At 50.4% G+C, this 14,297-nt stretch overlaps 1 protein-coding gene across 26 annotated transcripts in view; it reads left to right on the plus strand.

Annotated features, from left to right (window-relative positions):
* TACC2 (transforming acidic coiled-coil containing protein 2) overlaps positions 1–14,297 on the plus strand; it is a 197,624-nt gene that overhangs the window by 165,946 nt on the left and 17,381 nt on the right. For 15 of the 26 annotated variants that reach the window (XM_081268755.1, XM_081268740.1, XM_081268744.1 and 12 more), the window contains 6 exons: positions 1,171–1,231; positions 2,319–2,613; positions 9,316–9,377; positions 11,356–11,468; positions 12,431–12,602; positions 13,809–13,949. In XM_081268755.1, the coding sequence (XP_081124881.1) occupies positions 1,171–1,231; positions 2,319–2,613; positions 9,316–9,377; positions 11,356–11,468; positions 12,431–12,602; positions 13,809–13,949 (844 nt within the window). Of the gene's footprint in view, positions 1–1,170; positions 1,232–2,318; positions 2,614–9,315; positions 9,378–11,355; positions 11,469–12,430; positions 12,603–13,808; positions 13,950–14,297 lie in introns of those variants that run through there. The other 11 variants (XM_081268745.1, XM_081268752.1, XM_081268748.1 and 8 more) reach the window with 7 other exon arrangements.

Here is a 14,297-nt window from a genome sequence, read left to right on the forward strand (position 1 = left end):
CTTACAAGCGAAGCTGGCTGGACCCGAGATCTGGCAGCCCCAGAGTAGAGTGGGAGTCTCTTCGGCTCTTTTTAACATTTCTGAGCGCTATAGCAATTTCAGGATGCAGTTATATATGCATGAATAAATACATGCTTTGAGCGGTGATTATACTGCTTTTACGGCAAATGCCATAAATCTGTAAGTAACCATTGGTAGTATTTTCCCTTCATTATTAAATGCCATTGTGGGAGCATTTTATTTGTGAGAACATGAGAAAGGAAATTGGGTGACAGATTTTCCTGTCCACCTGTTAACACAGAAGGCAGGGGAAGGTTATGGAATCTAAGGTGAGAGGCACCCCTTCCCGCACCAAAACCCTTGCTTTGCTGGAATGGTCTGGAGACGAGGAGGCGGGGACCAGTCTGCAGGGTGGAGAGGGCCTCCACTCTGACCATGAAATGACCCCTGACTATCTTTTGGACCTGATAGTACTTTTTGTGCTAAAAGTGTTCCCATCCTCCTGGGGGTCTGCCTCCTTGACCCTTCCAGAGTCTGAGCCTATCCCCCCCATAGAAAGGGGAAGGAATGGGAAAAGAGTCATGAACCATGTCTGTCAACCACGGTTAGAAGAAAACATTAAAAATCATCTGACCCCTGGCCCTGCCTTTGCCCCGGAGCACAGGAATCCTTTCAGCTTAAAATCCCCGTGCATGGGAAGGATGCTGCACGTTCTTCCTGAGGACCCAGGGCTTTGTGTCCCTGCGTGGGCCCCTGTGGCCGTTCATTCATTGCTGTGTGGCCTTGCCCATGTGAAAACTGGATCCCGCTCATTAGTGTCCCCGGCCTAAGGCCCCTCCTCCAACCTTAGTTGGCTCAGACATTCCTGGAAGAATCCAGATGAATTAATCTGCTCACCCAAAATTTGCTTTGTAAAATAGGAACATTTAGTTAAATTTAGCTTCATTTTCTGGGTCAGATACTCCAAAATGGCATCTCTTTAAAGAATTGCAGCTTGATGGATCTTTCCCTTGGGGGTAAAAATAATATCTGTTAAGAAGTCACTGAATTATCAGCATGGATGTCATGGGCTGTGCTGGAGTGGGCCAAGGGAGGGTGGCTTCGGCCTGCTCGGAGTTGCTTGGGACGCTCTGTAGCTCTGTTTGTTGACATTGTCCATTCTGTTTCCAGTGACACGTTTAGGGTGAAAAAGTCGCCAAAACGATGTCCTCTCTCTGATCCACCCTCTCAGGTACGATGCTCCTTTGATCCTCATGACTTGATTGCTCACTGTGGGCTGAGGTGGGGGTTCACACAGCTGTGTTTTTATGGCCCTGATCAACAGAGCTTTCCTTTCTGTTCTTTGTGGGTTTCCAAGACCCTCCTGCCTCCTACATGGAGGGTCCGTCCCTTGGTGTTGGTTTTGATCCTGTCATTTTGGCAAAGATCAGAGCGTGTCCCAAGACTAGGAAGAAGTTCAGGGAAAGCGATAGTTGGATTCTATAGGCGGAACCCTTTTGGTCCCTTCTGCCCAGTTAACCTGCTGAGAACTAATGCACCTCTCAAGCCGGGAAGGTCTTTGAGGTCAAGGAATGCAGAGTAAGAAAACGAGACACTGAGCTGTCTGTCGGGAGCACTGAGCTAAGCCCCCCAAGGCAGCGGGGGAAGGAGCCCTACAGATGTGGGGGCAGGCTCCTTCCTCAGCCCCTTCTTCCTTAGTATTCCCCTACCAGAGACCAAGGGAGGTCATCCTCAAGCAGGGTTGCCTCGCCACTCCCAGTCCCCAAAAAGCAAACCTCCTGACCTTCCACATCCCAGTGGCACCAGAAACCTGGCTTGGGCCTGGGGTCCTGTTGCAACAGCTTAGCTCTCACTTCTGGATTCCCTCACCGCTCGGCTCACCCACTTTTGCAGAATGGCAGTAAGACCCCTTTCTGTCCTCCCAGGATTGAGGATTGTTGGGAGATACTGACGATGTTGCTGTGCAGCCTGAAGCCCCCTAGGAGCTAACACATCAGTGTAGGAATAAAACCCGCAGAGTGGCTCAGATAACCAGGACACGGCGTCCTGTGTGTGTGTGTGTGTGTGTGTGTGTGTGTGTGTGCTTTTAAATCCACGATCACTCCTTGAAGTAAACATCAGGGAGGGAGATTTAGAGAAGAAAGAATGCGTTTCCCTGAGGGGTCATTTGGAGCAGAGTCTGAGCAGACAGTGGGGGAGCAGGGGGAGGGACTTGACCGGGACCTGTTCTGGGTAACGGGGCCCCATACTCGAGGGCAGGCACAGTTATAGACCAAGACAATGAATGAGAGAAGAGACGGCCTCGCTTTTCCTTGCAGGACCCGACTCCAGCTGCGACACCAGAGACACCACCAGTGATCTCCGCAGTGGTCCACGCAACAGATGAGGAGAAGCTGGCGGTCACCAATCAGAAGTGGACATGCATGACGGTGGACTTGGAGGCTGACAAACAGGACTTCCCACAACCCTCGGACCTGTCTACCTTTGTAAACGAGACCAAATTCAATTCGCCCACAGAGGGTAAGCAACTCAGTGGCCGGCCAGACCCCCACCCTGCCTTGGAGAACACTGCCTCTAGGGAGCAAAGGGCCAGGAGAGTCACTTCCCAACCAGGTAACCGTTACTACTCCCGTTGTGACCGCCTGCAGGCTCCTATGCACTCGAAGCTAAGGCTGTGTTTTAAAACTTGATACCAGCTGTCCCCTGATCCCACAGTGCCTACTGAGAACCAGCCTGCTGCCTCCTAATCCAAGTCCTGAGAGCCTCCCGAGCTTGCTCATTCTTGGCTTTGTGGCTTATGTCCCTTCTGTGACTTTGAAAAGCATTCGTCACAGCAAACCTTCAGTGTTGGTCAACCCACTTTGGGGTCTCTTGGTGCCATTATTGTTCATACCTACAGGATGGTCAGGCTGTGTGGCCACACTTTTTAATCAAGCCCCAAGCCACAGGTTCACCCCAGCCTTGCTCATGAGTGCTTGGCTCCTGTGAAGTGTCCCCAGGCATTGGGCTTATCTCAGTATCATCCTGTGTGTGCAGTTTGTCTCATTCTTTGACTTGAAAACTCACATATCTTAAGTAAGCCCAGGCAGGCGGGGTGCAGACCGCACAGGTTGACTTCCGCACTTTCTTTCTTAGGAGAACCAGAGAGAGCCCTTCTCAGGAAGGAGGAGTCCACTTTCCCTGGCCCATGTCCTCAGTGTCCCCAGACCTCACATCCCTTTCCTCCTGTCACCTCCTCTGTGAGGCTGGCAAGCCTGGTCATAGTCAGCGTTTCGGTTCTGGCTTTTATGATGGTTTGGGGGTTTTATTTTCCGAGATCCTGATTTCTGGTAACTTTTCAGCCCAGTGCGTTACCACAAGGAGGATCACACAGGAAAGCCCGACTCCATTTCTTTGCTGCTGTGAAGGAACCGGGCGCTCCATTAAACAGCCTCCTCCTTGCCCATCTGGGTGGCGCAGTGACGGAGGAGCAGAGGGTTCTCACTATAACTCGGGAGGCTTCTCTGGAGGCTTCTCTGTGGTCTGACCGCTCTCTGTGGGTTGCTTGGTGCCCGTGAGGTCTCCAGGTACTACCAGAATGTTTTTGTGCTGAGATCTAGTTTGTAATGGAATTGAGGGTGCTCATCCTCTCACCCCACAGAGCTGCCTTGCTCTGTTTGACAGTGGAAAGATGATCCAAATTATATGTATTTGGACTTTCTGGCCTTATTTTCTGCCAAGTGGAGCCTTTTGGTTAGCCGTTGTATTGGCCCTTGGCTTGGGGTGCAGGAAGCTTCTAAGTGACCTTCTGTTCAGACCTGACACCACAGGCCCTGGGGCCTGGCCTCATCCTCCTTGTAGCTTGGTAGTGCTCTGCATCCACACCTGAGCCACGAGCCTCCTGAATGCGATCACCTCCCTGGGACGCCCTCACTCAGTGGCACCTGCTGTGGCTGCCACCCCTTTCCCTGCTTCCCACCCTTGCGTGTCTCAGCCTTTCCCCTGATGTCCCCTCCCTGCCCCACTTGCCTTTAATGCTTGGCCTCTGGGGCACTTACCCAAAGGGAAGATGCATGTGGGTTCTCTCTTCTGCACTTGTCTGTGTTTCCTGAAGGCAGGAACTCTGTCTGGGGCCGCTCTGTGTCCCCATAGCACCCTGAACTAAAGGGGCCAAAGGTGGGTTAGAGATAAAGGAAATACAGGGCTCGGCAGGTGGACAGCCTGGTGTTAGCTGTTGATTTGATCTTTGCAATGGGCATCGCCAGCATGAGTGTAAGGGACCCCAGGGGCGAGGTTTGTGTCCTAGGACCTGCAGGGACATTTGGGCATGAGCATTGGACTTGCCTTTGTGAGAGCACCTGTGGTTTCCTGCTGGCTCATGGCTCTTAAGCTGGACAAGAAACTTCTAAATTCTGGGGAGGAAAAAAACCACATTTAGAAACCACCCTGGGCTTGGCATTGTGGATAAGAATAAACAGCCTATGATCTCTGGTATGTTCGGTTTTACCATCAGAAACCAAATACATGCACTTTTTTTTCTTAGAAAAATGTAAAAATCCTAATAATGCTTCTAAAGTTAAGAGGTGCCTCATTCAGTGGTAACATCTGCTTGTTCATCTAACATGGTGAACACACAACTCACTAGCTCAGTGACTTGACGATTCTTTGCAAAAATTCAGCAAGTAGGTAAATATATAAATTCAAAACAAAACTCTGCCCAACATGTCTCCTTAGAAAACAATTATAAGGGCTGGGGATGTGGCTCAAGCGGTAGCGCGCTTGCCTGGCATGCTGGCATGCGTGCGGCCTGGGTTCGATCCTCAGCGCCACATTCAAACAAAGATGTTGTGTCTGCCGAAAACTAAAAAATAAATATTAAAAAATTCTCTCTCTCTCTCTTTAAAAAAAAAAAAAAAAGAAAGAAAACAATTATAAGGACTTGGCAGGTCACGCCTGTGATTTTAGCTGATGGGTGAGAAAGACCATTGCCAACGTGAGGACTTGAAGGGGCAGTTTCAGGAGGTGCTGGTCCTGCGTCCTCCCCTGTAATACACCGTGGCTCCCTCTGCATCTGGCTGTGGAAAGTGGATGCAGAGCCCTCTTACAAGATCAGGCCTCCTGGTACTTTAATAAGGTCAAGTTCAGCAGTGCCAGACTCATACCTGGCACTGCAGATGTGTTTCAGAGTAGAGCAATGCAGGGCTGCAGCTGTGATCTGAGACTTTCTTTAACAGAAGGCGCCAACCACCAGAAAATGAAATGTTGGGTTAGAAGTAATAATTACTATTTGAACAAATATTCAAATCCTAAGACTTTGGTCTTAGTGTAATTCTGTACCAGTTCCATAGGGGAGACCATCACTGGCTCAGCGTGTACTGTGCTGTGTCTTTTGCATGTGCGATTTCATTTCCTCCTCCCCGCTCCATGGGGAATTTCTACAGTCCCCCACTTTAAGAACGAGGAAATAGAGACTCCGCACTGTTAAGGCACTTGTCTGGTGTCTCGGGGCTGATGCAGGGAGAACAGGGTCTTCCTGCCTTCCCTGCAGAAGGAGGGTGTGGACTCCCACCGGGTGTCCACACCAGGTGCTTTCCACCGGGTGACAAGAGCAGTGGTGAAAAGCTTCAGGTGGATACTAGTTTAGAACAATGCCCAGGAGCTTGCAGTGCCACGAGGGAGCTGCAAAACATCACCTCACTATGGCGACTCTGATAATCTCCTGCTGATTAATGACTTGGATTGACAGTTACAAATGTTCGCCCTCAATGACTGCCTTGCTTGCACAGTCTTTTCAAGCTTGCTGCCATGGGAGCACACCTAATCCATGTGGTCCCCAGGGAGAACAAGCTCACCTGCTTTTAGTCTAGGACAGTAGGGTACATTCACAAGTCCAGGTGGCCCTTTGGTGGTCACCCAGTTTCCTTGTCCCCTTGACACAGCTGCATCAGCCCCTCCTTCCCACATCCAGTAGAGGGAAGGCGTCCTTTTAACCACCTGAGCTGTGGGTGTTACAGGTGTGCGTCACTGCGCCTGGCTCTGATTTTAATGGTGGGCACCTTCAGTCTCTCCTACTGATGTTTAGAAGAGAAATGGTGAGGAAATTGGGAGCAGCTGCCTCCTCCCTCTCCCAAGGGCTCTTTTCTTTTCCCCTGAATACAATATCATTTGTGTTAAAAGTTGCAGAATACTGGCAGTGAATAGTAATAATACATCAGATCACAATCCCTTACACCCGTGTTACCTGTTGCAGGGCTTTTGTCTCACACATATCTTAGCCAGAACAACGTGGCATTTTGAGCTCCATTTGAGGGTCAAGTCGATAGGCACGGAGCAATTAGGTGAACTGACTTCCTCCGTCCTGGGAGCAAAGCTCCTTCTGTCTACTGCCCAGGGCTCTTCCCAGTCTTCTAGCAAAGCTCTAGCAATTGGAGTCAGAAAAAAAGAGCAGTCAAGTCCTGTCTGTGTGCTGCGTCCCAGTATACAGTGATTACCAGAAGCAGCCCTCGGACAGGAGAGGCCCTTCAGAACACTTTGGGCCTCTGCAGCGCGAGGCAGCCCCATGCTTCAGCGACTGGGCTTACCCTGGAGCTGCTGAGAGGATGCACCCTTGGGGCCATTGGGGTAACCCCTCCTGGCCTGTCACCTGCATGTGGCCTGGTGCAGAAAGGGGGCTGCAATTGGACAGGGCCTCACCCCCATGCCTACCCTGTGAGGTAAAGCAGATGAGTGAGGTTTCTATAGCCAATTTCATTAAGATGTTTCCACAAAATACATCAACCCGTACTGTCACACGCTGCCTCTAAAGAGATGAATGAGGACACTGGCAGTGTGAACCCTCTTGGCAGGTAGAGGGGAGGCAGGTAAGTGAGCTTGGTGGCGACCCAAAATGCAGCCAGACTCGGGGACCAGGGAGTGAGCATAGTGTCCAGGTGGGATACCCTCAGGAGAGCTGGTGTGGTCACTCGTTAAGAGGCCACAGGCTCATGGTGTCCCTTGCACCACGTTACATGATGCAGGGCCGGCTTGCTATTGTGACCTTTGTTTACACCAGAGAAACTCGCCCAGGCAAGTGTAGAGTGGAAAGTAGAAGTTTAATAAAGGATAGCAGAAAACACTTCTCCCCGGAGGAAGACGGGGGACCCAAAAGGTGGAATCCGTGGAAGGGCGAGGTCTTCCCTTTTTTATAGCTAAGGTCTTCTTTCAGCTTTCCCATCTTGCAGTGTTGGAATGTAGGTGGGAAGGCCCAAAAGGTGGGAAACAGGTGGGCTGAAGGAGTAATCTGGGCAGGAAGGACCTGGGGTGGTTTTGGGCTTTGGGGGTTGCTTCTGATTAGCACCCCCCTGTTTGCTGGGAGCTGCTTCATTAACATTTCTTTAGAATGGGCTCTGGGCCTTGGGAACATTAACACTTCAGTTTCCCCAAGTGCTGCTCTGCTTCTCCAGGCTCCATTCTCAACATGGCCTTCATTCTCGATTTTACTGGATATTAGACCCGATTTACCTAACTAAACTGACTACCTATCTTTAAATTTGGTTTCAAGCCCACAAGCTGGTGTGTCCACCAGAATGATGTTATCTCCACCAGGAGATGGAGATTCTGTCCACAAGCTGAGGTTCTTGAGTTCATTCAGCTAAAACCACAAATGGATGTAGGTTTTAAGAAAGTCTCCAGGATAATCCTATCTTTTTAAAATTTTTTATTTTTATTTTTGAGTTTTAGTTGGACACAATACCTTTATTTATTTTTATGTGGTGCTGAGGATCGAACCCAGGGCCTTGCTCTTGCTAGGTGAGCACTGTATTACTGAGCCATGACCCCAGCCCCAAGGATAGTCCCATCTTAAAGCACATATTGAAGAATCACTGTTTCAGTGACGCCTTTAGCCGTATGTAGAGTTAAGGGAGCTTTACACCAGCACTGCTACATATATTTACTTTTATCTTAAAAAAAAAAAAAAGAGACCTGTGTTAATCAATTGTGGCAGCAATCACTGTGGCCAACATACCTAGTGCAGGCAACTTAAAGGAGGAGAAGTTTCTTTTGGCTCATGATGTCAGAGGTGTGAGTCCACAGTCACTTGGCTCATTGCTCCAGGCCTGAGTTAAGGCTTAGCACTACGGAGGAAGAAAGTCCATGGCAGCCAGGAAGCAGAGAAAGAAAGGAGGAGGAAGAGGCCGTGTACAGGTGTAGTTTACCCTAGTGACCTACTTCCTCTAAGAACACCCCACCTGCCAATAGCTACCACCCAATAGTCCATTGAAATCATTAACCCATCACGTGGATTAATCCCCTGTTGGAGTCTGAGCCCTCCTAATCCAATTATTTCCCTAAAGCCCAGTCTCTTGGTACCTCTGCAGTGGGAACCAAGCCTTCAACCTGTCAGCCTTTGGGGGACATTCTAGATCCAGCTACAACAGGACTTGAGCTTTATGGATTGCCACTGGTGCTTAATATAGTGAGGTCCATGTCACATCGTGGTTTTCTTTTCAAGTAAAGAGGCACCTGGTAGCTCCAGGTTGTGGTTTCTGCAAGAACAGGGTCCCTTTTAGGTCATCTACTGTCATACCTGCCGTGCCCCAGGCAGTGCAGGGCACACAGTAGTGCTGGGCAGGGCGTTTCGTTAAGCAGCAGGACTGAGTTTCCACGAGGACCCTCCTAGGTGCCTTAGGCAGGCTGTGGGGTTTCTAGTCTCCAGTAATTGTCTGCAATTTTATTTGCAGCTCAAAGCCACCAGTTGGAATAAGTCACTTCTCCGCCTAATTGGGCTTCAGTAGTCTTTGTATTTGAAAATCTGGTTTGGACCTGCCCTGTAGACGCTTTAGAACTTGGGAAACACTCAAGTGACTTGGGAAATTTCCCTTGTAAGCAACACTGGAGGAACAATGATATCTGTCCTTCCCTTGCTCTAGAGTGGATCTGGGGTTGGGTCCACAGAGGACAGGTACAGGTTTAGTTCCAAGATGTCGTTAGGACATGTCGTTACCTGTGCTGCATGTGAGAGTTACAGAGAAAACCATCACCCCAAATGCACATGCTCTCTCATCTAAAAACTTAGGGCACAATGTTCAGATCTGCCCAAAGCCAAAAACCTGTGCCTGGTCACACCATTTCAGTTCCTTGGGGGTTCCCTCAGATTCTCTAATGGAGAAAGTCCCTGCCAGCAAGAAGTTCACCATTCTGCCAGCAGCTGAGCTGCACCTCTCTGTTGGCTGTATCAGTAGTCTCTGGTCATTGGGCATTGCCAAAAGCAGGGCCTTGTTCCATGTCCCACCCTGGCCGGCCTAGTTCTTTCCAGTCATGTCTGAAGCACTGATCCACTTTGTGTTTCTTTTGCAGAGTTGGGTTACAGAAACTCCTATGAAATCGAATATATGGAAAAACTTGGCTCCTCCTTACCCGTAAGTTCTTCCTCACTGCCCTTTGTTCGGGACATGCAGGCCAAGACCTCTCCTGGGAAGGGTGTCTCTGGAGCTCAGAGCTCAAGTGGGGCCCCCTGTGTCCCAGCATTCTGGGGGCACGCTGCTGGTGAAGGGGGGCTGGGAGTTTGAGATTTATACTTGGTTCACATCACTGGGCATTTTTCAGAAGAAACTAATTAGGTTGCCTGCAGAATTACTTTCCTAGACCAAGAAAGAGCTAGTCAGAATTTCTTTCAAAGTGAGTGAGGTGTAGAGGTGGTTGTTTTAAAAGTGCCCTCAGCGGTTTTCTACAAATTACAGTTGGCCCTCCCTATCCATGGATCAAAAATGCTCTTGAAAAACGTAGGCTGGGGTTGTAGCTCAGTGGTAGAGCACTTGCCTGGCACTCATGAGGCCCTTGGTTCACCCCCAACACCATATATTTAAAAAAAAACAAAACCCAAATGCAACTGTTTCGAACAAATATAGACTCATTTTCTTGTCATTAGTCCTTAAATAATACAGTATAATAATTTCTTTCACATAATATTCACATCATACTAAGTATTATAAGTAATCTAGGGCTGATTTAAAATACATGGGAATATGTGGTGGCTATATGCAAATACCATGCCGTTTTATATAAAGGACTTGGGTATCCAAGGGGCTCTTGAACAAATCCCCATGGATATTGACAGACAATGGTAAGTAGCCCCTCTTTTTATTTTAAGAGGCTGTAGGTCCCCCACCCCCTTTTCACTTTAACTGGTTGTGGTGGGCCGCTGTCTTCCCCGGCTTAAGTGTTGGTTCTGCCCGTGGCCTCTTTCCGTGCCGTTGGCCAGCCACGTCCTCAGCCCCAGCGTGTGCGGGAGGGCTCGCTACAGCCCTGAATGGCCCTGGACATGTTGCTCTTATCTGTTCTTCCCATGAGTCCTTCACAGATGCTGGGGTTACTGCTTCTAAACTGCAGGGGACCAGAAGGTCAGGCAGGAAACGTCAGGACACAGAGGGAAGTCACGGCTCCCTGAGGATCGCGCATCATGGGCTTGTGATCTCTTGATGCATTGCTCAGAGAGTGGCCGCTTCCCCCTGAGACCACAGCTGTGTCCCTGATAGTTGACACCACATGCATAATAGGACACTTGGCCACTGAAGTGGAACAGTCCCGTGTTTTGATGTCATTGATTTAATGGGACTAAACCACAGCGTCCCTTCTTGTGCACTGCCTGCTGACTCGGGCATTGGCAGGCTTCGAGGATGAAGTTCACGAGACGTGTGCTCTGCCAGCAATCAGAGCCACCAGAGGTTTCTGTGATATGATGGCGCATGCACACTGGCCATTGTTTGTGCTTCTTTGGGGACCCCAGCAGGGAGGATGTAGGGTCTCCCCATCCCAAAAAGATGCAAGTCCCCATTCCTGGACATGGCATTCAAGACCTGGAGGGTCTGATAATGGCCCCCAGCCTCTCATTTCCTCCCCCTTAGCTCCACACTGTACGCCCCCATGAAGAGTCCAGCCGAGCCTCTCCACAGGCCCTGAATGTGCCTGGACTCTCAGCCTGCACCACGCTCTCTGTTCATGCCCTGTCCACCCCTGCCCCCAAGAGGAGCCCCCTCTTTTCAGATTGAACCCATTGCTCTGTCTCTTTCTGGTGCCTTAGTGGCAGGGCTCATCACACTGGGTCATCGTGCTGGTATCCTGCATTCAGCTGTGATCTTGCCTTACCCCTCTGTTTATCCTCAGGGGCCAGCATGAGGGTGGCCAATAAATGAGTTGAACACAGTGTGGCCCAGCAGGACCATCCAGATCTTCCTCCCTTCGCACGCATTCCCACTTGCGCGGGTCCCGCACCCCCCTCTTCCTCCCCTTCCCTTCCTGGCCCAGTGAGTCAGAGCTCCCCTGAGTTATTTGCTCTGCCTTGAGGAGCGCTCTGGTTTTTCATCTTCCCAAGCTAATGTGTGACTTTGATCCCTGCAGCAGGACGATGACACCCCGAAGAAGCAATCCTTGTACCTTATGTTCGACACGTCTCAGGAGAGCCCTGTTAAGTCTCCGACCCGGATGTCCGAGTCCCCGACGCCTTGTTCAGGGTACGACTTCCACTGTGACAGTTACCAACAGGCCTGAAGCCCCGAGCACCCTCATGCTGTGGCCCTGATGTCACAGGCAGCCCACGTTCCAGGCTCTGTTCGCACAGACAGATGCATGGGTCTTGTTACTGGGGCCTTTTGAACTAAGGTGAAATCCTTCAACCGCTGACAGCATGAACCCTCACCGTCCCCACAATCCACACGCAACTTTGTCACTTATCCGATGGTGGAAGGCACTCAGAACCCGAGTCCCACTTCCACCCCGTAAGGGCAGTGTGACCTGATGTGACTCACGCGTCCCACGTGTGCCTCAGTTTCCTTGAGTGTGACTGACCATGCAGGGATTTAGGAAGATTTGAGAGGCCCCAGCACCTCCCTCAGCTGTGCGAGGGGCACAGGGTCCCTGGCTTCCCATCAGTGCTGTGTGGAAAGCTCTTGCCAGGCTGTCTGGCCCACGCAACGTGCTGGATACACGTATGTTATTGACATGGATGTGGCTCGTGTCCTGAACAGCGTCATGTTTGATGGGGGAGGAGTGGGAGTGCTTTAAGATTCTGACCGTCCCACATTCGTCTGCCTGCTCTTCTTTGACTTCTCAAACTTACGGACCAGAATCTGCCCGGGAGGTGAGATGGTGATGGTATACAGCAGAGGTCGCACCACATGGGAGGTCCACACGGTACCTCATCTCACCCGCCCATAGGTACTTGTCTCTGCTTATAGGAAAGGAAGCCGGGATGTGGTGTCTTCACCTCCCCCAGAGTACATAGCCAAGCAGCAGGCCATCTGCTTGATCCTAGAGCTTGTGTCCCCAGTGGCATCTGGCTCTGTCCCAGGTACTACTGGAGACACAGCTCTGGAGCTGCAAGATGGCTTGGGATGTTGCCTGGTTCAGGGAATCCTGGCTGATTTGAGTGGGATTTCCAAGGAGAAGACTCTAAAGATGCCCTTTGCTTCCACAGATCAAGTTTTGAAGAGACAGAAGCCCTCGTTAATGCTGCAGCAAAAATCCAGCGTCCTGTCTCACGAGGGCTAGCCTCCAGCCAAGAGCCACACTTACAGGTGCCAGAGAAGTCCTCCCAGCCAGAACTGGAGGCCATGGCCCTGGGCACCTCCTCAGAGGCGATTGAAATCGTAAGTACGGCCAGGGGCCCCAGAGTGAGATCACAGGGGACGAGGCATCAAGCTCAGCTGGCACCTGCTGTGGCCCCACCCTGACCCCCAGACCACAGGAGCCAGCCTGGGAGACCCCACGGCATCACCCCAGGGAAAGAGTCGTCTCCTACCTCGCTTCGCAGTTCTCACCTGGGTGCTTTATTTGCCCCCAGGGTTATTTTTTTCCATTTTTCTCCCCTTGGGACTGGACTATGCTTTGGGGCCACCACTGGCCAGTACTCTGCCTCTGCAGCTTGATGGCAGATCCGAGAGTGGCAGAGCAGGGGACACCCTCCTTTTGGAGCTCAGGTGGTTTTCCTGGGTCCCGCTGATGGGAATTTCTCTTCCCCTCCCCCAGCCCATTCCCTGATGTCACATGCACATGGGGCCCTGGGGTTCCCTAGAGTATGTGATGCATGTGTGATGGTCTCCACGCATCTTAATGGACCATTCCCCTAGGCAAATTTTATTTCTTTACTTCCTTCCTAGCAATCCCCAGTGTTTTTGAAGCCACTGATGTAGTGTGTTATTTTTGGTCTGCCTTAGGAGACTTCATTTATCTCACATAGCAAACACTTATTGAGTACCCACCATGCGTGGATGTGGACTCAGTTGGAGGCTGGGTGGACTATTGGAAACATAATAATGGGCAAAACGAGATCTGGATGTTAATCGGCCTCTCAGATCACTGCTGTGGAGGACTCGTCCACCACTCACTTTCTGCAAAGTTGGCTTCTGATTTTGAAGGCTTTTTGATCTCCCAGGAGACACTTTTTTTCCTTTTGAAATCATCTTTCCATTGTTTAGAAAATCGCCTTTACCAAAACTTTACTTTCTTGGTGTTTACGCTTGGAGCTCTTTCCTTGTTGAGTGAGGTCAGGTTTTGAAAACCCATCACCTAGCTTCTGCCTCCTACCACTGAGATTTCCAAGCAGAAGCAAATGGTAACTTGGCTTTAGCCTCTGGCCAGGGAGTAAGGGTGGGGAGGGCACAGGAGGCTGTGCTTTTGGGGAGTGGGGTGGGCCTGCCAGTGTCAAGGTGTCCACTGTCAGCATGTGGGTGAGGATTGGATGCTCCCTTTAGCCAAAAGGCAGAAATGTCCTGTAGACAGACAGATGTGTGGTCCATCAATGTCACTCTCTGCTCTCCTCCTTTTTCCTTATTGTCCTCTCCGCCGCTGCTCAGACAGCTCCCGAGGCTGCCTTTGCCTCTGCTGACGCCCTTCTCAGCAGGCTGGCCCACCCCGCCTCTCTCTGTGGTGCACTTGACTATCTGGAACCCGACTTAGCAGAAAAGAACCCCCCAGTATTTGCTCAGAAACTTCAGGTTTGTAGCCAACGTGTGACCTTTTGGAAGTTTGTCAAAACCTCAGTAGAGAATGAACCCCCGAGCCCCAGATGAACTGAGGCCGGATATACTGAGGAGTTGCCGAGAATGTTCCAGATGAAACATCTTCCCCTCAGGCACTGATATGTGGTGTGCTTTATCCAGTATGCCAAAATTATACAAATGATGCAATTACATATTGAAGGAACCATTTCCATTTCAGTTTGGAAACTGGACCAAAACAGTCATTTTTCAGATGTATTGATAACCCCAACAGCAGTGTCTGTGATTCATTCACCAAACCAAAGGTATGAGGTCACCATCAAGCCTGGACTAGGCGATCTCAGA

The sequence above is a fragment of the Spermophilus citellus genome (genome assembly GCF_964194105.1).
Source record: "Spermophilus citellus genome assembly, chromosome: 15".
NCBI lineage: Eukaryota > Metazoa > Chordata > Mammalia > Rodentia > Sciuridae > Spermophilus > Spermophilus citellus.